At 56.0% G+C, this 21150-nt stretch overlaps 1 protein-coding gene and 1 non-coding gene across 2 annotated transcripts in view; one reads left to right on the forward strand and one right to left on the reverse strand.

Annotated features, from left to right (window-relative positions):
• Positions 1-214: 214 nt before the first annotated feature.
• On the reverse strand, positions 215-287 carry TRNAK-CUU (transfer RNA lysine (anticodon CUU)). The gene has a single exon. It is a non-coding gene; the product is annotated as a tRNA-Lys (tRNA).
• A 1430-nt stretch (positions 288-1717) lies between these two features.
• The window catches only part of ADAMTS7 (ADAM metallopeptidase with thrombospondin type 1 motif 7), a 44387-nt gene continuing 24954 nt past the window's right edge, over positions 1718-21150 (forward strand). The window contains exons 1-14 of the mRNA XM_065641339.1: positions 1718-2044; positions 2561-2920; positions 4787-4958; positions 7268-7464; positions 8729-8812; positions 9374-9498; positions 10488-10637; positions 11327-11470; positions 15351-15495; positions 15639-15731; positions 16790-16935; positions 19245-19414; positions 19650-19783; positions 20585-20705. Of these exons, the coding sequence (XP_065497411.1) occupies positions 1718-2044; positions 2561-2920; positions 4787-4958; positions 7268-7464; positions 8729-8812; positions 9374-9498; positions 10488-10637; positions 11327-11470; positions 15351-15495; positions 15639-15731; positions 16790-16935; positions 19245-19414; positions 19650-19783; positions 20585-20705 (2368 nt within the window). The remainder of the gene's footprint in view (positions 2045-2560; positions 2921-4786; positions 4959-7267; positions 7465-8728; positions 8813-9373; positions 9499-10487; positions 10638-11326; positions 11471-15350; positions 15496-15638; positions 15732-16789; positions 16936-19244; positions 19415-19649; positions 19784-20584; positions 20706-21150) is intronic.

The following is a 21150-nucleotide window of genomic DNA, read 5'->3' on the forward strand; positions in this document are numbered from 1 at the left end:
GCGCCGCGCAGGCGCATTGCGCGCCACCGCGGGCCCCGCTGCATGCTGGGACTTGTAGTCTGCAGCGGAGCTCCGCCCTTCCGGGCGCTGTACTCCGGGGCGATAAAGTATCACTCTGGTTGTCAATCGTTGGCTGCAAGAGCAGTGAGGAGCGCGAGAGGGAAGAAAAAAATAAGATTTTTTTACAAAAAGTGTGAAGAGGAAAAAATGTAAACGCCCAACGTGGGGCTCGAACCCACGACCCTGGGATTAAGAGTCCCATGCTCTGCCGACTGAGCTAGCCGGGCGCTGTGGGCAACCCGCTCCCTCCACGCTACTCGGCGATGCCCTCCACGCGCGCCCTGCCCGCTCTCCGGCGTGGTCACCAGGAGTCGCCTGCGCGGGCAGGAACAGGCGCTGCCCCAGTCATTTGCATATTAGCACTTAAATAATCAAGTATCGTCCCCAGGGAAGGCAGAAGTGGAGCCGCAGCAGATGCGATTGTCAGTGTCAATGTCGTCTGGACCGCGAGCCCACCGTGCTGCGTGCAGGGAGGAGAAAATACATTTATTCTGCTGCCTCTGCCCAGGCTGGGACGCGGGGGCTCGGGGAGCATCCAGAGGGTGTCACTCGATGGGTACGGACCCCCTCTCGTTTCCTCCTCCTTCATTTTCATCCTATACAAAATGTATTTTATGGCGTGTCTGGGCTGAATTGTGCTCAGAAATGCGGATTTCTAAGCATGACCTGATCTTTCAGGAAGTGTCAGAGCTCCAGGTAAGCCGGGCTGGATCCCACACCCTGGCTCTGTTAGACCTCGCTCACCAGTCATCCTTCAGAATGGGCTTATCAGAAACTAAACACCCAACTTTGCTGGGTTTTAGATATTTTTCCTCTGACTTTCGCAGACAGAGTGAAGTTGTGGGAGGCTGACAGGCGGGGAGTGGAAATGTTGCAGGGGCTGGGCTCTTTTTCCTGGGTGGGAAATACCTATTTCAGCATAGAATCATAGAATCATGGGATTATTAAGTAGTTTGGGTTGGAGGGCCCTCCCCAGCTCCCCCAGCGCCCCCCCTGCCACGAGCAGGGACATCTGCACCAGCTCAGGTTGCTCAGAGCCCCGTCCAGCCTGGCCTGGGATGTCTCCAGGGATGGTTCAGCCACCACCTCTCTGGGAACCTGGGCCAGGCTCTCACCACCCTCAGGGGCAACAATTTCTACCTCGCGTCCAGCCTGAATCTCCCTCCTTTAGTTTAAAACCATCACCCCTTGTCCTATCGCAACAGGCCCTGCTCAAAAGTCTGTCCCCATCTTTCTTATGGGCCCCTTTTAAGTCCAGAAAGGCCACACTAAGGTCTCCCCGGAGCTTCTCTTCTCCAGCTGAACAGCCCAACTCTCTCAGCCTGTCCTCCCAGCAGAGCTGCTCCAGCCTCGGGTCGTTTCTGGGGCTCCTCTGAACCATCAGGAAAAAAAAACAAAATTAAAAAGGCGAACAAGGGAAAGCCTCAGGTTCGGCGCTGTGCCGGGACCGGCGGCCTCAGCACCCAGCCCGTCCCCACCGAGCCCCGGGCAGCGGGCGGCGACTCGCGGCGGCCGCGTGGGGGCGCGCCCGCCCCGCAGCGGGGGGCGGGAGGGGCGCGCGCTGCCCGGCCCTGCCCGCGCCCTCCCCGCGCGCGGAGCCCCGCCCGCCGCCGCCGGCACGAGCCGCTGCCGCCGCCCGCGCGCGCTGCCCGCAGCCATGGCGGGGCCGGCCGGGCTGCTGCGCCTCGCCGCCGCGCTCGCGCTGGCCGCGGGCGGGCGGGCGGGCGGAGCGGCGGCGCGGGCAGGTCCGCGGAGGGGCGCGGGGAGCGGGGGCGCCCGCGGGGCTGTGCGCCGGCGGGGCGCGGGGGTGTCCGCGGGGCTGCCGGCGGGGCGCTCCGCGGGGATGTCCGCGGAGAGCGGAGGTGCCGGCGGGCCCGGAGCCGGGCAGCCCGCTGCCCCCGCCGCTGCAGCCCCCCGGCCGGGCTCGCCCCGCCGCCGCTCCCGGCTTCCCGCTGGGGAAGCTCCGGGACGCTCGGTGCCCGGGGTACTTTGTCCCTAGAAACGGCTTCCAAGCACCGTTTCAAAACTGGGATTTGGTTGGGAGGGAGGGTGCTGGTTTTTGGTGTGCTGTCGTTGGTTTTTTACGGGGGCTTCTTTTTCGGTTTTTTTGTGTTGGTTTGGGTTTTTTTTCCCCTGCAGCTGTAGTTAAACAGCGGGAGCGTGTGCGTGGAAGCGGGGACCGGCCCCAGGCAGCGCACACCCCCGGAGCTGCACGGCCCCCACTGACCCAGCTCCATCCTCCCCCCGCCCAGACCGTAACCCTCCCGGGGAGGATCCCAGCCCCTGCCCCAGCGGTGGGGGCAGCGTGGGGCACCCACGGCCGTGGGCTCCCTGCCCTTCCCTGCTCCCTGCCGCACCTTCGGCACTGGACACCAGTTACCAGATCCAGCTGGTGCTGGGGCGCCTGGGGAGTTCAGCATCCAGCTGAAGGGCTGCAAGAGGAAAGGCGATGAACCCCACAGCTAACCCTGAACCCCACAGCTAACCGTGAACCCCTTTATTCCCAGAGCCCGCTCTGCTGTACTCCAGCAGCGACATCGTTCATCCCATCAAGGTTGATGAGAGCGGATCGTTCCTGTCCTACGATCTGTCCCACCGAGCACTTCACCGAAGGTCTCCTTCCTCCAGGAGCAAGTTTCTCGCCTTCTATGAACTCCACTACAAAGGACAACCCCTGAAATTCAACCTGAGCCTCAACAACAACCTCCTGGCGCCCGGGTTCGTCAGCGAGAGGCGATACGGGGGCATCGCCAGCGCCAAGATCCAGCCTCACACCTCCGACTCCTGCCATATGATCGGGGAGGTGCGGAGCCGGGCGCTGCCGGGGGGTCTGGCCGCGCTCAGCACGTGCGATGGCCTGGTAAGTGCAAGGTCTTTAATCGATAAGGAAATAGCTTTGTGAAACCCTTTATTCTGCTGAAAGAAATGGCGGAACTCCTCCCGGCAGCAGCAGAGTCAGGATCTCATCACGTAGGTTTGATGTGGCTGTGGATGAGCTGACTCTGAATTTCCCATGGATTCCAGTGGTTTGGGAACTTTCCAGGACTGTGTTTATTTGTTTGTGTCCAAATTCCCAAAGAGAGCATTTCTCCTGTCACCTCTGCCTTCTAGTACGTAACCGTAGGATTATGAGAAACACAAAACAAGGTGTTTGAAGCCTGGAGGTATTTCTGATAACACAGCTCATGTAGAGTGAAACTGCTTTGTTTTGTGAACGCCTCCACTGCCTCATTCCGCTGCAAATATTTTTGAAGGCGATAGTGACCTGTAAAAGTGTAAATTTTGCTGAAAGCCAAAGTTACTTTCACAAATAACGCTCTTGTTTTGTTACTCAGCAAAGCAGATTTATGACTTCAGTGTAAGTGTCCGTATCTGCCTGAGCTGGCGTCCAGCTGCCACAGGTACCGGGTCCCCACAGGGTTTAAAACCTCCTGGGGGTTACGGAAGTGTCACCGTGTGACTTGGTGGCTCCCACGATGCGCAGATGCCCATTCCCGCGCAGGGGCCGTGGGGTGACAGAGGCGCCGGGGCTCCATGGGAAGGTCTCCTTGGGGGCAGAGGAGGGATCCCCAGCCATGCTGGCATCCAGCATCTCTGGGTTTGGGGGGACGATAATTCCATTGCGTCATTGCTGCTGCAGGTGCCTTCGTTCCGTCAGGGGCTCTGTTTGCGTTTTAAGCTTCCTGTGTTTAATTAAAGGCAAGCGGGTGTCTGTAATGCTGAGTTAGCCCCACAGAGCAGGGTGGCTTTTAGGCGGAAGGTCTGCAGAGGCCACCCGAGTCCCTGCGCGCTGTTTGGGGGTGCAGGGCTGTGCTGCTGGGTGCGGGGAGAGCAGAGCATGGTGCACGGGCGTGCGGAGGGGAGCACCGCTGCCGCCTCCCCGGATCCTGGACCTGCAAGAACAGGGCTCAGACCCTCCCTACCATGGCTGGTGGCAGGACAGGAGCTGGACACGTCCTGGAAGGCGTTGGTTGCTCTTTTCCTACCAAATTTAACAGCATTCCTGCTAAAGGAGAGATGCCAGTAACATCCTCCCGTTGTCGTGTGGAGGGGCCACGCTCCTTGTCTGGGTCTGCCTCTCTGTGATGCGTTCTGCCGCCATCAAGTGCTGCTGCAGGTTCCTGTTCCTCTTCTCCGGGGGTTTTGTGGTCTCTGGCCGGGGGCAGTCTGTTCGCGCTGGTTCCCAGCGGCGCGGCTCAGGCTGCGCAAAGACCGGGAGCGACTGCCCGCGTGTGCGGAGGGTGTCCTGGGGAGAACACGGTTAGCGCAGCGCCTCCTCCACGCGCCGGTGCTGCGCTCTGGTCCTTCGGGGAGCATTCCTCCTTGGGAGCATCTCCAGAGAGCTCAGAGTGGTGCTGTGGGTGCTGGAGGGAGCGCAGTCCGTGTGCCCATCCCCGGTGTGTCTGGGTCTCTGGAGAACGTCGCTTTGTCTCGGCATCCCCCCTGTCCCCGAGCTCCTCAGCATCCCACACCCGTTGGCTTCACCACCCATCTACTTTGTGACGGGGTCTCTTTAGCTTTTTAGTTTCTTGTGGTCAATCCACACTGACTTGTTCTCTTTTCTCTGGGAGTTTAGAGCTCAAAATATCCATAGAAACAGTTTATTTAGAGAACACCCGTTTCTTCCTGGAAAACTTTGCAAACCTCTCCCATTCCCAGGTTCTTCAGTGTGAGTCTGTGTAGGTGCTGATGGCTCCACGGTGACAACTTTGTCTCTCCCTGCCAGAAAGGCGTGTTTCGGCTCATGAACGAGGACTACTTCATCGAACCGGTGTCCGCCAGCTCTCGGGAGGACGGAGCGGCGCAGCCCCACAGGATATACAAGCGCCAGGCGCCCGAGCGCGGGGCACAGCAGGGCAGGAGGCCACCGGCTCCGCGGGAAGCCTGCGGCGTGCGAGGTATTGTCCCCTTCCTCTGCCCGTGCTGCAACGAGCTGGGGGCTGCTGGGTCCCAGGGTTCATATGAAGCACATCGTAGGAAGATAACGGGAGCAGGTCCAAGGCTCAGCCCCCTGCGTTACCTCCGCAGACTTGTGTGTTAAGCTTCCAGTGTCCATCAGTGACACCGACTGCTCTTAGTTTGAGTTTCACAAGTTGGGCAGGACGTCCCTCTTGCCATGTAGGCAAGAAAACCCTCGGGCTGAAAGCCAGCGGCGAGGGGCTGTGCGGTGTCCGGCTGCGGGTGGATTTGGTGTGGGGGGTGCGTGGGGGGATGTGGGCAGGGAAGGCTCCTACAAGCTGCTGCTCAGGAGAACTCGTTTGCTGAGCACCAGCTGGTGGGTTTGTGGCATTAATGACTGGAGCCCACAAGTCACGGGAATCACTGCAGAGCACAGGGCTGGGTTTTTTTCCTCTGCCAGTTTTTCTGTATTTGCTTATGTTGCTCATATACACGACTGTGTGTGCCGAACCTCAGGCCTCTTGCTCTCATCTCTTCCTCCCAGCCCTGCTGCAAGTGTCCTGGGATGTGGAGACTATTTGTTTTTATTTCCTCGCAAACATCAGTTTCTGACCTGCTGGGTCATTGGCTCTTCAGAGTGAAACCAGTCGCTGCCCTGGGAGTCTGTTTGTGGGGCAGAGAGAACGTACTGGTACTGGTCCCTTCTCCTCTGTCTAGAGCAGATGGGCTGGAGAAGCTTCCAAAGCCAAGATTTCAAGTAATGAGGAATTCAGCGCAACCCCAGCAGCTCACGGGCACTTTACTCCTTGTCTGCATCAGCGAAGCTGCATCTTCCAGGCAGTTCATCTTGTTCTGCGCATTTCCTAGAGCTCTCTGCTTTTGGAAACTTAGGGTCGGGTTTTTGTTTTCTGTAATCAGGTTATCTTTAGGCTTTCTTCCATTAATCTAAATCAATTATTTAATCTCGGGTAAAAATCATAATGGCTCCTCCTAGACGTTGAAGTCTGTTCATTGTAAATGAATTTCACTGGGCATGATACGCCCGTGCGCAGTGCATGTGCATCCCTCCTGCAGGCTGGCAAAGTGGATGTGATTTGTGTGCCCTGGAAAGGAAACCAAAAGTCTGTAGGATTTTAATTACTGCAAGCCTTTCATTTTGTACTGATGTATTGCCGGTTTTCTTTGCAAAACACCACAGGGCCAGATGGTGTTAGGCTGTTGGGTGCTATTTAGTGTCTGTCAGTGAGCAGGGCAGGCTGTGTGCACAGCTGGGCGAGCGGATCGGGGGGGTCTCCAAGCGAAAATGCCGTGTGAGCCCCCGGGATCCCAGGATACCTGCACCTCACGTCCCGCCTGGGAGCTCAGCAGCACAGGGCACAATGGAAACAAGCTCCAAGGAAGCTGCTGTGATTAAACTGTCACAGTGGTATTAGCAATTCATCAAATTATCCAGATACTTGGGATTTTTCAGGCTGGGGGATAAAACAGTCTTTCACAGCTACAGTACAGTATAGTCCATAAAATGTAAAAGTCCATTGTTAACGAAGTAAATGCTGAGCCCTTAGAAACTGGTCATAAAAGCGATTCCCACTGTGTGGGATGGGGTTTGTAAAGCCTTTACCCAGCTTGGGGCTGACCCTGACCTTGACCTTGGAGCAGCGTCTCAGGAAAAGTCTCCGCATGAGAATTCCCAGTGGCTGGTGTGCGTGAGCAGCGTCCCCGCTCTCCTCCGCCTCCGTCCCCGTTCAGCCCAAGGAATGTGCCTGTTGTTTCTGCCCGGGAAGGGGCAGATTTCAGTCTCCATGTGGCCGAGGAAGTCTCTGTGCGGTCCTGCAACGTCTCAGTCTTGACCAAGACACTGATGATCTTTGGGAACTGACTCAAGACATCGGTCCAGCTTCGGGGGCGCAGAGTTTATCATGTTGGGGAACTGTCTCTCTCTGCAAAATGCAGATTTGTGGCGGTAATCACAAGTGTCGAGCCACTGATATTTCTCAGTGGTACGTGCCCAAGCGTCGCTGCAGGGTCGCCTCTAAATTCACCTGTCAATACAAACTGTAAGCGCTCTGCTCTGGGAGGCTTCGTGTTCCTCGTGGAATATTGCAAACCCTGTCCCAGCCAAAGAAGTTATTTCAAATGCTTTATTGGGTTTTTTTCTGTCATGCTAATGCTGCTGTGAAACAGACTGAGGTCAGAGTCTTCACCCCCCAGGGATTTTTTGGAACATACAGCACAGCAAAATACACGTAGGTTATGGGTCTAAGTGTGGAGCCTTCTTCTCAACACCTTTCCCCCTTTAATCCCTCAGAATCTCAAGAAAGCCTGGAGAGGTCTGAGAAGCGGAGGGAGAGATGGGAACAGAAGCAGCACAGGAGGAGAAGAATAAGGCAGCGCTCGATCAGCAAGGAGAAGTGGGTGGAAACGCTGGTGGTGGCCGACACCAAGATGATCGAATACCACGGCAGCGAGAACATAGAGAAGTACGTGCTGACCGTGATGAACATGGTGAGTCCTGGTCCTCAGCGGCAGAGCTGCCAGGCCCCTGGGGACGCGCTGGGAGACAGACAGGCCACTGGTCTCGCCAGGACTCATCCTGGTGGGACCTCAGCAAGCCTCTGGCCAGCCTGGCCATTCCCACCGCGCGGTGGCTTTTCCGTGTTGCTTGGTGCTGAGAGCGGCTCAGCCCCCGGCGGTTTCATCTGCGCCGTGGGCTCAAGGGGACAGAGTTTTGCCCATCTTCTTTTATGTTATTTAAAATAATTGGGATGTCTTTGAAATTTCCTGGGATTAATCTCTGTAAGCTTGATGAGTAATTTCCAGCCTTTCTTGATAGTCTGTATCTAAGATTCAGGGCAAAATGGGTGTGATGGCTTGCTCGAACATATATTGGAATGAAGCTTTTGTTTGGGGACCAAGTTATCGATTATTTCACTTGGCTTTTGTTTGTAAGACTTTTAGTGTAAAAAAGGCTATTCATCTCTTGAGACTTATCTGATGAGCTGAGAGCTACATCTAATAGCGATGGGGCACAGCTTTCAGCCATGGGTGTCAATGCATGGTTTTAAAGGAGTATGCAACCCAGATGGGATAGCTCTGCTCAGAAAGGAATGACATACTTTCAAATAGTATTTTTGGTATTGGAATAGTTGACATCCCGCTTTATCCTTGGGAAAAGGACATCCCTTGTAATTATGGGCTGGAAAAAGGCTGCGCCACCACATCCTTCTATGATGGAGTTATATCAGGAGTTGGACTTGATGATCCTTGTGGGCCCCTTCCAACTCAGGGCATCCCATGGTTCTGTGGTTCCCACCGTGGTGTGAGGTGGTTGAGTCTGTTCATGGTGCAGCTGCTGCGGCAGCACCTGTTTGCGTTTCAGAAGGCGGCTTTGGTTGGTGGCCAGGAAAGAGGGTGGGACGGGGCAGAGGACCTCGCGGTAACATCCCTGGGTTGCTGGGGGCGGCAAGGGCACCCAGTGAGCACCGGCATCTTTTGAGGTGTTAAACATGTCTATTACGAGTGAGCCCTGGGCATTTCTGGTTGCGTTTCAATGTGCTACACAGATTATCTCCATTTCAAATGGATATCATCCAACTCCAAACACTTAACTCCAGGTCTGCATCTGGTCTTGCCTTTCATTTTGGGGAATTCCCTGAGATGTTGTCAACAACCTCCAGTAGCTTCCCCTTGAGCTCACATTCCCCTGCAGATATACTTACAGGGCAAGGTCTCTTTTGGGCTTTATTTCTTTGGCTGTTGTGTGTTGCAGGTGGCGGGTCTGTTCCACCACGCCAGCATCGGGAACCCCATCAACATTGCCATAGTGCGACTCATCTTGCTGGAGGATGAGGAGGTAAAAAGAAAATACGGTGCTGGCAACCAGGCAGGGACACACAGGCAGCCTTGAAAGCCATAAGGTCTCTCTTGCCCTGTTTTCATGGCCTGGATGAATTTGCACAAGATAAATGCAGATGCCGCTGCCTTGCGTCCTTGCGTGGTGAGAGGGGCTGCAGAATCTGGTTCATGTAATGAATGGTAACCCGTCACCGCTGCCCTAGCGGGGGCCGGTGGTGCGCCTGCTGCCGCGGTGGCTCTCGGGAGCCTGATGCCGCTCAGACGGGCTCCCCGGCCCCGTCCTTCACCCCCAGCCAGGATGGGATATTTTCCCGCAGTGTTTCTTAACCCCGGTATCAGATGATTTAATGTTTTGATTGAGTCACGGATAAAAAGAAAGCAGAAAAGGACTGTGTTCCCACCCAGCCCACAACCTATAAATATGGAACAATTCCATCTGGGTGGCAGTTACTCCAGATTTCGCTCTGATGTGTCTGAGATCAGACTCTTCCCCACTGCATCCTAAAAACCAAACAAACCTGGCAGCAATATGACAGCGGACTTTTAATTATGTTGGCAGGAGGATCTGAAAATCTCCCACCATGCAGACAACACCTTGAAAAGCTTTTGCAAATGGCAGAAGAGCATCAACATTAAAGGAGATTCCCATCCCCTGCATCACGACGTCGCAGTCCTGCTCACAAGGTATCGTGCCCATGAACCGATTTTATGATGTAGGTTCTACAGTGGCAGCCAGAAACTCCTCTGGCAGCTGCAGACAGGGGACAGACAGACAGACAGAGGAGTATCTCAGTGCGAGCGGTTGAAATCCTGCTTGCCGCGCCTGAGCCCTGCCTGGACACCTGCACATTAGATACATAACATGAAACCTGAAGACAACCTGATCCTAATAGCTGGAACTGGTCTCAAACCTCAGGTTTAAACCTGGAGACAGCTCCCAGTTACCGAGCAGCGGAGGTTTCCAAACCAGGATTTCACCATAGCCCTATTGCCAAGCCCCAGAACAGCTGGATCCTCCCAGGAGACACACACAGGGATTAACTCTCCGTTTTCCCTTGGAGGCCAATGCTGGGCTTGGCAGAGGCCCCTGACCTCCCATGGAGCTTGCAGGAATTCCCACCCCTGGCCAAGTTTATGTACCTTGCAGTAAAAACGCAGTTTGATGGTTTCAGGCTGCAGTGACTTGGCTTTTGGCAGCGTTGTGGTGGTTTGTGTGATGATTCACAACCCACAACAGTTTTATCCTGTGTAGGAAGTTTGCTTTGTAGCAGAAATGAGGCACTTCAATGGAGTTTTTCTTCCTGGGTGGCTGGAGCTCCTCTGCCCTGGACCACAGCACCACTGCGATGTGCTTCCCCCATAATGGAGTAATTGCTTAATTATTCCCAGCATCAGCTTTATTTATACAATGGAATAAATGTAGCCAGGCTGGCTAGCAGTTCCCATTAATCAGACTTAATAATAAGCCGGGGATAGTGGGAGAGTGGAAGGGAAGGGTCATAAATCTTCCATTGCAGAAAGCCGTTGGATGTCTCCATCCTGGCTTCTGTTTGGCCAGGGGCTGCGTGTGTCCCCGTGGGCTGGGACACGTCCCGCGTCCCATGGTGGGTCCTGCCGCTGTCACAGCCACTCTCTGCTCTGTGTCTGTGTGTCCGTCCTCTCCCCGGCCCCAGGAAGGACATCTGCGCGGCGATGAACCGGCCCTGCGAGACGCTGGGGCTGTCCCACGTGGCGGGGATGTGCCAGCCCCACCGGAGCTGCAACATCAACGAGGACACGGGGCTGCCCTTGGCCTTCACCGTGGCCCACGAGCTCGGACACAGGTACCGCCGGCATCCTCCTCCGCCCCCTGCGCTGCTCGGTCAGGGCTCCAGAGGGCTGGGGGGGAATTGGGAGAAGGTTATCGAGCGGTTCCTCCCCAGTGTAAACCCGCCTCTGCACCCGCCAGAACTTACCCCGGGAGTTGCATCTCAGAGTTAAGGCTTTGTTTGCCCCAGGTTTGATGCAAATCAGATAATTCCAAGGCAACCTGGACAAATTACATTTGTATATTATCCTGTGCAGCTGATGCTGAAGGTTTTGGAGAGACAGTTGCCCATTGAGAAGTTTTAAAATATAATCAGCAACAGAATTTTGCTTGCCCTAGTTTCAATTAAATTTTGACAAGATCACTTGAACATCACAGTTCGTAATAGATATCTCCATATAGTAAAAACACATACCTAGTAAGATTTACTGACTTGATCTTGCTCAATATTCTCATCATGTTTTTCTTGGCTGAGCTTTCAGTAAGAAAGCTGAAATAAAAGCATGGGACAAAGTTTGGGGCAGTGTCCCTGGTGTCACTAATGTGTCCCCCCCCAGCCAGATCCCCCCGGTTAAGGAGCGAGTCCCCGCGGCGCCGGGCCGGGTTGCGGTGTCTGGCGCGGCGTTGTGCTGGGAAGCAGCGAGGCTGCACGGTTGTGGCGGCAAGCGGCTCACCTCTCCTTTGTGGGGCTGTGCTCTTACACAGTTTTGGGATTCAGCATGATGGAAGCAGCAATGACTGTGAGCCAGTTGGGAAAAGACCTTTCATCATGTCTCCACAGCTCCTGTATGACACGTCCCCACTCACCTGGTCCCGCTGCAGCCGCGAGTACATCACACGGTTCCTCGAGTAAGTGCTCCCCTCCTCTTCCTCCCCTTCCTCGCTCCCGGGTGCTGGGGGTGGCTCAGGCTGGGGGCGGCAGCTGGGGACTGACCCAGCTGCACATTGGGGATGTGTTTGTTAATAATAATTAATAATAATAATATAATATTAATAATATGTGGCTCGGCTGCCTGGGTCCTTGCTGCAAGGCTGGGAGTTTGCACACAAAAGCAGCCTGAGCGTTTGGGCGGTGGTGCAGGGCTTGTGGCTGGAACAAATACAGCCGGAGCGGTTTTCTTCGCTGCTCTCTGTGGTTTTCTGCAGCTCTCTGCACGGGGCAGATGGTGTTTGCCTGCAGGCAGGAGGCACCACGTGAGCAAATGAGACCGAGCCAAATTCTTCCGTGCATTTGTTTATTTTTAGCACCCCAGGGCTGATTTTCCAGCCTGTTGTTATTAAGTTCCTAGGAACACAGCCCAGAGATTTACGTTTGTCAGCTAGTGCCTTGTGCTGGAGAAACATTTTCCTTCCCTGCTACGGGAAGGTTAGAAAACAGTGAAAGCATCAGCAAGAAAGGGCAATGGGGAGAGCTGGGCCCGGGGCCGGGAGCTGTGTCTTGGGGAGACGGCCTGGGGCTGGGCTCCCGTTGCTAAATCCCAGCCTGGAACACTGGGCTTGGGCCCCACACAGGCTGAATTGTTATTGATTTATGGCTTTCGGAGGAATGGCACTTTCTCGTATCTGCAGCGTTCTTGGCCCTCTGCTTTTAACCTTCACTTTTGGATTAAGAATTTCCTGCTTGCAATGACCTTGGGCTGCTGCAAGCTGTGATGGGGAAGAAACGGAGCAGCTGGATGCTGCTCTGGTTGGGGTTTGGTGTCTGTGCTCCCCCTCGAAGGAGCAGCTCTTCTCCCGACGGAGCTGAGCCCGGCAGGCATCGGTCACCAGCGTCGGTCACCGGCTGTGACATCCCCTGGCGAGGGAGTGACCGGTTGCCAGCACAGACAGGAGTGCATTATAACACGGTGTTGGCAGGAGAAGGGGAAGGAGCGAGCCAGCAAATGAGAGCCCGCTGACCTGGGGTTGCTGGATGTGCTTGGAACAGACCTCACGTTTAAAGAAAAGAGAAAAAGCAAGCACTCTCAGATGACTATTTTACAAAATATTATTACTTTACAAACACTGCTGAACCTTTAAGCATCTGAAAGTGATTCAGGGCTTCGGCAGCGGCACAGCCCCGGTGCTGCGGGTCAGGCCCTGGGTGCAGCCTGGGCTGGGGGACCCTCGTGCGGAGGCTGCGGGTCGGGGTCCGCTTGGACACCTGGGGGCGATGGAAGTTGTCACCTCCTTGCTGTGGCAGTGGTGTCCCCAAGGGAACGAGCACCCTTGTTCAGGCTAGTGAGGGAGGTGTGCATGGGGCGGGCGGTGATGCTCTGGACCGGGACAAGCCCTTTTTGGCATTCTGTGATTTTCTCCTCTAACGCTCAGAGGAACTGGAAGATGCTGTATTGCCCTTCGCTCCCCACCCCTTGCTGTGACATGAGCTCTTTCCCATCCCAGCTGAGGGAAAACCCCTGTAAAACAGGGTCTGGCGTCCCCTGGAGCAGCTTCCCTTCCCCTCTGCAGCAGCCTCGGCACAGCTGCAGGTCATCTCATCTCCCTTCAGCCTTTTCTCTAGATCCGACAACCAATTTCTCAGCCTCTTTGCGCAGTGCTGGGGGTCTCTTTCCATCATCCTCCCTTCCCCAGCCCTGCCCACGGCACCGCTCCGTGCCGGCTCTGCCTCACCCCCTGTTTGTGCAGCTGATCCTTCCCAAGCTCCCATCTTTGCTTTTTTTTTATTGAATTTAGTCCTGGCTTCTTGGACCCTTCCTCCAGTTCTCTGAGAGCTTTTGGAATTTTAATCCTGTTCTCAAATGTATCTGCAGATCCACCCAGCCTGCTCACATATGGAGATTTAATCATCATACCATGTACTCCGTCATCCAGCTCATTAATGAATGGACCCGAACAGGCAGGCGCAGCGCAGACCCCGGTGTGTTTTTCCTGCAGACTGGCTTATTGCAGATCCCTGCAAAGCCAGAGGGAAACTCGTGCCAATTTTTGCTGGCTCGGTAATGTGTTTTGGACAATTCAAGTGACCAATAGGATGACTGTAAAATATTTAATGAAGAAGTAGATTTTGAACATAGCACTGGGAAGCCGACAGCAAATCCAGATCATACTGGGACAGAGACCTCTCCCGCAAGCTGGGGCGAGAAAAAGTGCCTCGAGCAGATCAGAGGGTGAGGAGGGTTGGGGTGACGTACGGGGCCCCGGCTGCTGGTACTTGACCAGCGGCTGGTGAACCCATCCAGAGGAGCACCGGTGTCATGCATGTAGCTTGTGCAAGGGCCCAGTGCTTAAGCTTGGGCTTTTCTCGAGAAAGATACCATTCTTTCAGTTCTGAAATAAAACACTCTTAAAGTGTTTTCCACCAGCAGGTAAAGCCAGTACCTCTCGAGGTGTAAGGCAGTGACTTCACTGTGTGCCTGAAACAGGCTGCACCATGATACTGCGTTCAGCTGCCTAATCCACGCTTAACTCATCCCGGCTCGGCTGCGCCTCGCCCGCAGGATCCGTCCTCCCGCCGCGCTGGGAAACGCAGGGTGCTCCTGCTGCTGTGGATGCAGGAACAGAGACGTTCGAGCCCCTGGGCTGCTGACAGCAACCTATTTACTCATTTTTCCAATTGGGAAACTACTCATAACAAATATAGATATCCGTGGTACTTTAAGGGGCTGTCTCCAGCCAAGCAAGCTGTTCGCAGGTGTCCAGCATAGGGCTCACTGGGATGGGGAAGGAGGTTGGGGCGCTGGTTCTGCCAGGCGTCGCCCCGTGGCACGGCCGGCACCGCAGAGCTGGAGCTCTCGTGTGCTCCTGGCCCTTGTTTCTGTGTTGCTGCTTTGGGTTGAAAAGGAATCTTGTTTCCAGTTAATTTAGACCTGTTCCCAATCACAACAAGCTGAAGTAATCTAATCTGCTGAGAAAGCCTCGCCGGAGCCTTTGCCTTGCTGGAAACAAGTTTGTTTAAATCAACACTGGAAGCTCAACTAGTGAGGATTTTGTGTGTGTTTGTGAGGTATCGTAGCAAAAGCGCTCGGAGCAGAGCGAGGAACGTCCCTCGCCGTGCCCTGGCCGCCTGCCACGGACAGCCCGGATGCCTCAGTTCTAATAACTCTTTTCTAAGGACGTCCAGTCCCGCACGGTTAGAACACTGTTTGTAGCAGCAAATATGAGGGCGAGTGTGTTTTGCTGCTGACAATCTACTTTATTTCTATTAGCAGGGCATTGACACGTGGGTTGTGACGTCCACAGGGATGTTTCTGGGGTCAGTGTGATGTACGAACGTGGGGACAGCATCTGTTTCTCGGCAATGAAACGTTTGTTTGCTGAAACGCTTCACCGTGAATGGCGAAAGCGGCTCCCGACTGAGGCCTGTGCTGGTGACCTGGTCGCGAAGCAAAAATCCAGGGAATTATTGCCAGGGAAAATGACATTTCTGGGTTTCTGTCAGGGGCATCTTGGAGGAGTGGGGAAGCGTATGAGGCATTGGCATTGGCCCGGCAGCCGCACGGAGAAGCTGCTGCTGCCTTTGCCCCTTTGCCTTCCCCAGAACCCGCCGTCCCCAGGGCCGCGGGGTGATCGCAGCGCCCACCCCGAAAAGCCGCTACCCACATGTGCCCATCGTGTGCTAGAACAGCTGCAGGGGCGATTGGAGAGATGGGGTCACATCAGCTAGAAATGCTAATTGCTTCTTGTCGCGGCTGGACGTTAATGAGATGTTTGGTTCCTCTGTTAGCAGCCACCGGGGCGTCGCACGGGTGTGCCGGGCCGGGGTGACGCCGCTCTGCCCTCTCTCTTTCAGCCGGGGCTGGGGGCTGTGCCTGGACGACCCCCCAGCCCGAGAGGTGCTGGACTATCCCTTGGTGCCCCCGGGCGTCCTCTACGACGTGGGCCACCAGTGCCGGCTGCAGTACGGCGCCTACTCCACCTTCTGCGACGACATGGACGTAAGCCAGGCTCCCTCCGTGGGCACGGGCTCGAGGGGCTCGCTGGGGACGGGGGGCTTTGCACGGGGCGATCCTCTCCCTCCAGGTTAAATTTGTGCCGGTGGGTTGGCTGGGGCAGTAACTATGTCCCCTGTTCTCCGCAGAGCGTCTGCCACACGCTGTGGTGCACGGTGGGGAACACATGCCACTCCAAGCTGGACGCGGCTGTGGACGGCACGGCGTGCGGGGACAGCAAGGTGAGAGGGAGCAGCCCCCCCACAGCTGCAGGGACACCTCGTCCTGCACACAGGGCTGTTCCGTCGCCTCCCGCACATGGGGACGGGCTCAGCTCGCTGCTAGGCGGGGGCACAGCCTTCAGGGAAGCTGAAAATGCCTTCGGGGGGTGAAACCCGCAGTTAATTCCCATGGCAGGAGAGCACGAGGCTTGGTCTGCTCTCCAGCTGCTGCGGGGCTGGATGCTTGTCTGCAGGATCTGACCCCTCAGGGGGCATCTCTCCCCGCTTGGGGACACGGGGCGTCCGGCAGCCCCCGCAGCAGCTCAGCGGGAGCGGCACAGCGTGCGGAGGGGACCAGCTCTCTGCAGCCCTGGTCACCCTTGCCTGGGTGACATACCAGAACAGGGTTTTCCTGCTCAAGGTAGCATCACTATAGAGTCATAAAGATATCTGCATATGTCTCTCCTCGCTAGATTTAGTGTCCTCTCCCAAAGCCCTGGCCGCAGAGCACCGAGAATGACGCAGGGCTGAGCTGCTGCTACCTGCAGAACCTCCCGCTGTGCCTTTGTCCATGGCTGTGCCCACTGGCTCTTCCCTCTGGGTTGAGATTGGGCTACAAATCCCCTCGTTGAGGGGTCTCGGTGGTGGTTTGGGTCTGTTGTCTCAAACAGCCCAACATTTTTTTACACTGGGTGTGGTGAGAGCCTGGCCCAGGTTCCCAGAGAGGTGGTGGCTGAACCATCCCTGGAGACATCCCAGGCCAGGCTGGACGGGGCTCTGAGCAACCTGAGCTGGTGCAGATGTCCCTGTTCATGGCAGGGGGGCACTGGGGGAGCTGGGGAGGGCCCTTCCACACAAACTGTTCTGTTATTCTATCTCTGAATTTCCCGTTGCTCAGAAGTGCCCTGGGTGCTGGCAGAGCCCAGCTGACCCCCAGGCACCTCCGTGCCAGCGAAGCACAGATTTGCACAGGGCAATGTGAGTGCTGGGCTTCAGTGCTCCCTGCGCGTGGGCTCTCTGACTCGACATCAATTACTGCACCCTGAAACCTCCTTTTCTCTTCCCCTGTCCCTCCGCAGTGGTGCTTCAACGGTGAGTGCGTGCCCGTGGGTTACCGTCCCGAGGCCATCGACGGCGGCTGGGGCTCCTGGAGCTCGTGGGCCGCCTGCTCGCGCAGCTGCGGCGCGGGCGTGCAGAGCGCAGAGCGGCACTGCAGCAGCCCCACGTAAGGCGGCGCCCGGGACCCCGTTTTGGGAGGAACCCAATGCTCCCTTATCTCCCCGTAAAGCCAGGACGCATGATCTGGCCGCTGTGCTCCTACCCCTCTCTGCATTGCACGGCAAAGCCGTGCCATTTGCAGTTATCAGTCTGGACAATGTGCTTTTGAGACGCTCAGGGGATCCGTTTCACGGGGTTATTCAGGCGGGGGGCAGCAACAGGGGCAGGGTTGCTCTGTCTCCTTCCACAAATAAGTTGCTCCTGCTCTGTGCAGGCAGAGAGCGGTTCCAATATGACTCAAACAAAGAGCAAACACTCCTTGCTTGCAGATGTAAAACGTATCAAGTGTCCTTTGCTGACAGAAAAGAAAAATAGACGTTCTTTGAGCCTGATGCAGAGTAGTTTTGAAAACTCCCACTGCCGTTTGCCCCCCCATTGCGTTCCGTGAGTGATTTCTGCTCCGTGCCCGGGCAGAAGCTGCCGGCCCCAGCCTGGCTCTCGCCCGGGAGCGTCTGGGCGCCGGTGGGGGAGCAGCTTTGTCTGTCCCGTGAGGTCTGGGCTGACCCACGTGCTCCCCAGATGTCCCCTTCGTCACCAAACCGCTGTTGGATTGGATTCAGCCAGAGCCCCCGGCTTGTCCAGTGTCGAGTGCCCTGGGACGGGGACAGAAAGGGCTTTGTGAGCAATAATTGATGGCAGTTGCTCATCAATGGCTTGAGGAGCTCTGGAAGCCATGGGACGAGGTTTGCCAGCGAGCCCAGATGTGCTTTCTGCCCAGCTCCTGCCTTGGTTTTAGTGCAGGCTGTTGAAGAAGTGCTGTGTAATCTCGGTCCCAGGTCAAGACCTGGGTTTGTGTTTGACACGAGTTTTGTGGCAGAAGTGCAATCGTAGTTTATGGGGTGTTTTAAACACAGCTGCGGGCAGGCAGGAGAGCAAGCACTGGAAAAGCAGGAGAATTTCCCCGGGCAGTTGTTTGCTTTGGCCACCGTAGGTAAATCTTGAGCTTTGCCTTTTGGATGGAGTGAACAAATGCGTGCACTGGGCAATCCTCCTCCCGCAGGCATTTCCTCGGGGCAGGATATGTAAACGCAGTCTTAAAATAATAATTTACTATATTCTCTTCAGCAAAGTGTGCCCAGACCTAACTGACCAGGGAAAAAATAATTTTCATGAGGTCGTGGGGGCATGAGCCATGGAGAGTGCTGTGACCAGAGGAGAAGGCAAGTGTCAGGAGACAGCGACAGGATTTTGAGAGTCTGGTGGCAACTGAGGAAAGCCTGTTGTTGTATTTGAAATCCCTCTTGCCTTAAAAAGTCCAGTGGCAGCTTTGCTGTTCCCTTGGGCAGTAGAGGAGCATGGTTGGCAGCAGGCGATGGAGACGTGTCACCCCAGGGAAGGTGCCGGGCTGCAGCTGCGGGACCTGGGGGGGCTTCCGACATGAACGCTGCCAGTGACCCCTGACTTTAGTAACCGCTTTTGTAGCGCCGGACACCAGGCCTATAAACCTGGCCGTATTTGCAACATTAAGGAGAGGCTGCTGAGAGGCACAAGACCCAAGATATGGCTCCTCTGGCTTGAGAGCCGTCACCCAGCCAAAGCTGCCCGTGGCCCCCGGCCTCGCCCCGCGGGGTCCCGCGGGTGGCCCAGAGCAGGGAGCAGGGCCAGGAGGGACCTGGCGAAGGAGGAGCTGCGCCACGGTGTCCCCGCGTTTCAGAAGGTTGTTCCGAGGAGCGAGGACGCTGCTGGGGCGGCCGTTGGGTTCTGTGAACGGCGCAGCAGAGCGATGTGGGGCGAGCGGGGGAGCTCCCGCTGGCTCCGGGGAGACCAAACCCCAGCAGCAGCTACGAACCCACCTTAGCTGGGAATAAAAAGGGAGTTTCCCCTCATGCGGTGGGTCTTTATTTGATAGGACAGAGGATAACAGTTTAAACTGAAGGAAGGGAGATTTAGATTAGATATAACGATTAAATTCTTTACTATGAGGGTGGCGAGGCCCTGGCACAGGCTGCCCAGAGCAGCGTGGATGCCCCATCCCTGGGAGTGTTCAAGGCTGGGCTGGACGGGGCTCTGAGCAAGCTGGGCTGGTGGAAGGTGTCCCTGGCATGGGCTTGGAATATTAAAAAACGTAAAGCAAGAAAAGCGCATTAAAATGATGTATAGCATAATCACATTTATTTAAGAATGTATTCCAGTATCAAATGGCAAATTTCAACAATGCAAAGACCGCAATTACTTTTGCACCAGCCTAACAGATGGTCTGTACGGTCCCGTCCTGCCCAGACCCATCTGTGATTCTCTGGTTTTCCCCGCGGACAGGCCGAAGTACGGGGGCCGGTACTGCCTGGGGGAGCGGAAGCGGTTCCGGATCTGCAACGTCAGGCCGTGTCCCCGCGACAAGCCCTCCTTCCGCCAGGTCCAGTGCAGCCACTTCAACCCCATGCTCTACAAAGGGAAACTCTACAGGTGGACGCCAGTGCCCAACAACAGTGAGTCGAGGGCAGAGCCCGCTGCCGGCTTTCTGCCAGCAGCCCCCATGAAAACCCTGAAGCAGTCTTGCTGATGGCTTGATTTTGCTGTTCGTGTCTGTAAGATTTGCCTTGCAACATGTTTATGCTGTGTTTTAAATTATGGCTGGGCTTTCAGTATTAATCGATGTTTTGGGAGATGGTTACTTGCTCCCCCAGCTCCTTGGGTTGAGTTTTTGCCTGTTGGGCTCCCCAGTTAACCCCTGTGAGCTGCACTGCCGGCCCGAGGACGAATACTTTGCGGAAAAGCTGCGGGACGCCGTCATCGACGGGACGCCGTGCTACGAGATGAACGCCAGCCGCGACATGTGCATCAACGGCATCTGCAAGGTGGGTCCCGGTGGGGAGGGAGCCCAGGGACCTCCGTGCTCGGGGAGGTGCAGGTGGGTGCGTGACCCGTCCCTTGGGTGAGCCCTGTCCCCCCTCTCACATGCACTGATGGGCTGAGCTTACTTGTTTTGTCATTCCCACGCAGGAAGCTTTCCTTATTTCCATGAGGCAGGTGGCATGGACATATTTCGGCCTCTGTGCTGGCCTCAAGGAAATAAAGCACAAACCCAAGGACATAAAGAGGGAAAAGTTTCACTTGAAAATAAGGTTGGGGATATGAAAGGGTGCCTAGAGAGGATGCCCAGCCCAGCACTCCGAGCATGGCCGTGGGTCTGACCTGCAGTGAGGGAGATGCTCCCCTGGCTTGGCAGCCTCTCCCAGCACTGGGATTTGCCCTTCCTTCTCAGTTGTCATTTTTCTTCCTTGGAATCCCCCTACAAAAATGCCATGATGTGCAGAGGCATTGCTCTGGCTGCCAGCCGGGAAGGGCATCCTCCGGTGCAGGAGGCACAGGAACCGCTGCAGATGGCGCGGCCAGTGCCAAGAATCAGCCAGGAGATGCTGCGGCGGGGGCAAGGATTTGCCAAGCTGTGCCCTGGCTCCTCCAACTGCCTTCGGTGGCAGCGAGATGGTCGCTTCACTCACACCTTCCCCATTCTCCCATCTGTGTTCCTTGTTTTTCCCCATTTAGGACCACTGCACCTCTCCCTTGTTCCTCCCATTTCGGCTGCGGGTGCCAGGGTGCGGGCAGGGGTGCAGGCAGGGATGGGGGTGCAGGCGGGTGACGGGGCTGCCTTGCAGAACGTGGGCTGTGACTACGAGATTGACTCCAACGCGGTGGAGGATCGGTGCGGCGTCTGCCACGGGGACGGCTCCACCTGCCACACCGTCAAGAAGACCTTCGAGGACAGCGAGGGGCTGGGTAAGGGCACTCGGCTCCATCCCCAAAACACCACGTGCCTGTTCCCTCCAGAGCCGGGCTCGCTGCTGCTGCTCATTTGCAGTGTGGTTTTAATGACAGCTTCTCAGTTTTGGTGGGATAAGACCCGAGCGGCAGCATGGGGAGACGTGGTGCTGCCATTCCACTTCTTTTTCTTTGGAAGAAAAGTATCCTCTTATGTTTTTTGCGTCTAAAGGCCTGAAAACAAATCTGTACATGCCGGAGTGGTTTGGATAGGTTTAAGGGGATTTTTTGGGTTGAAAAAGACACATTGGAAGCGTGGTAAACACCTTGCCAGGACCTGTGTGGGAAATGTCCCGCTCTGCGATGAGTAACGCAGGGAACGCAGCTGGGCTCAGGGCAAGGAGGGGATTGTGCCGGCTGGTGCCCTACAGAGGTGTGAGGATTGGCACGATGCTGGCACCCC

Source organism: Caloenas nicobarica, chromosome 10 (genome assembly GCF_036013445.1).
Source record: "Caloenas nicobarica isolate bCalNic1 chromosome 10, bCalNic1.hap1, whole genome shotgun sequence".
NCBI lineage: Eukaryota > Metazoa > Chordata > Aves > Columbiformes > Columbidae > Caloenas > Caloenas nicobarica.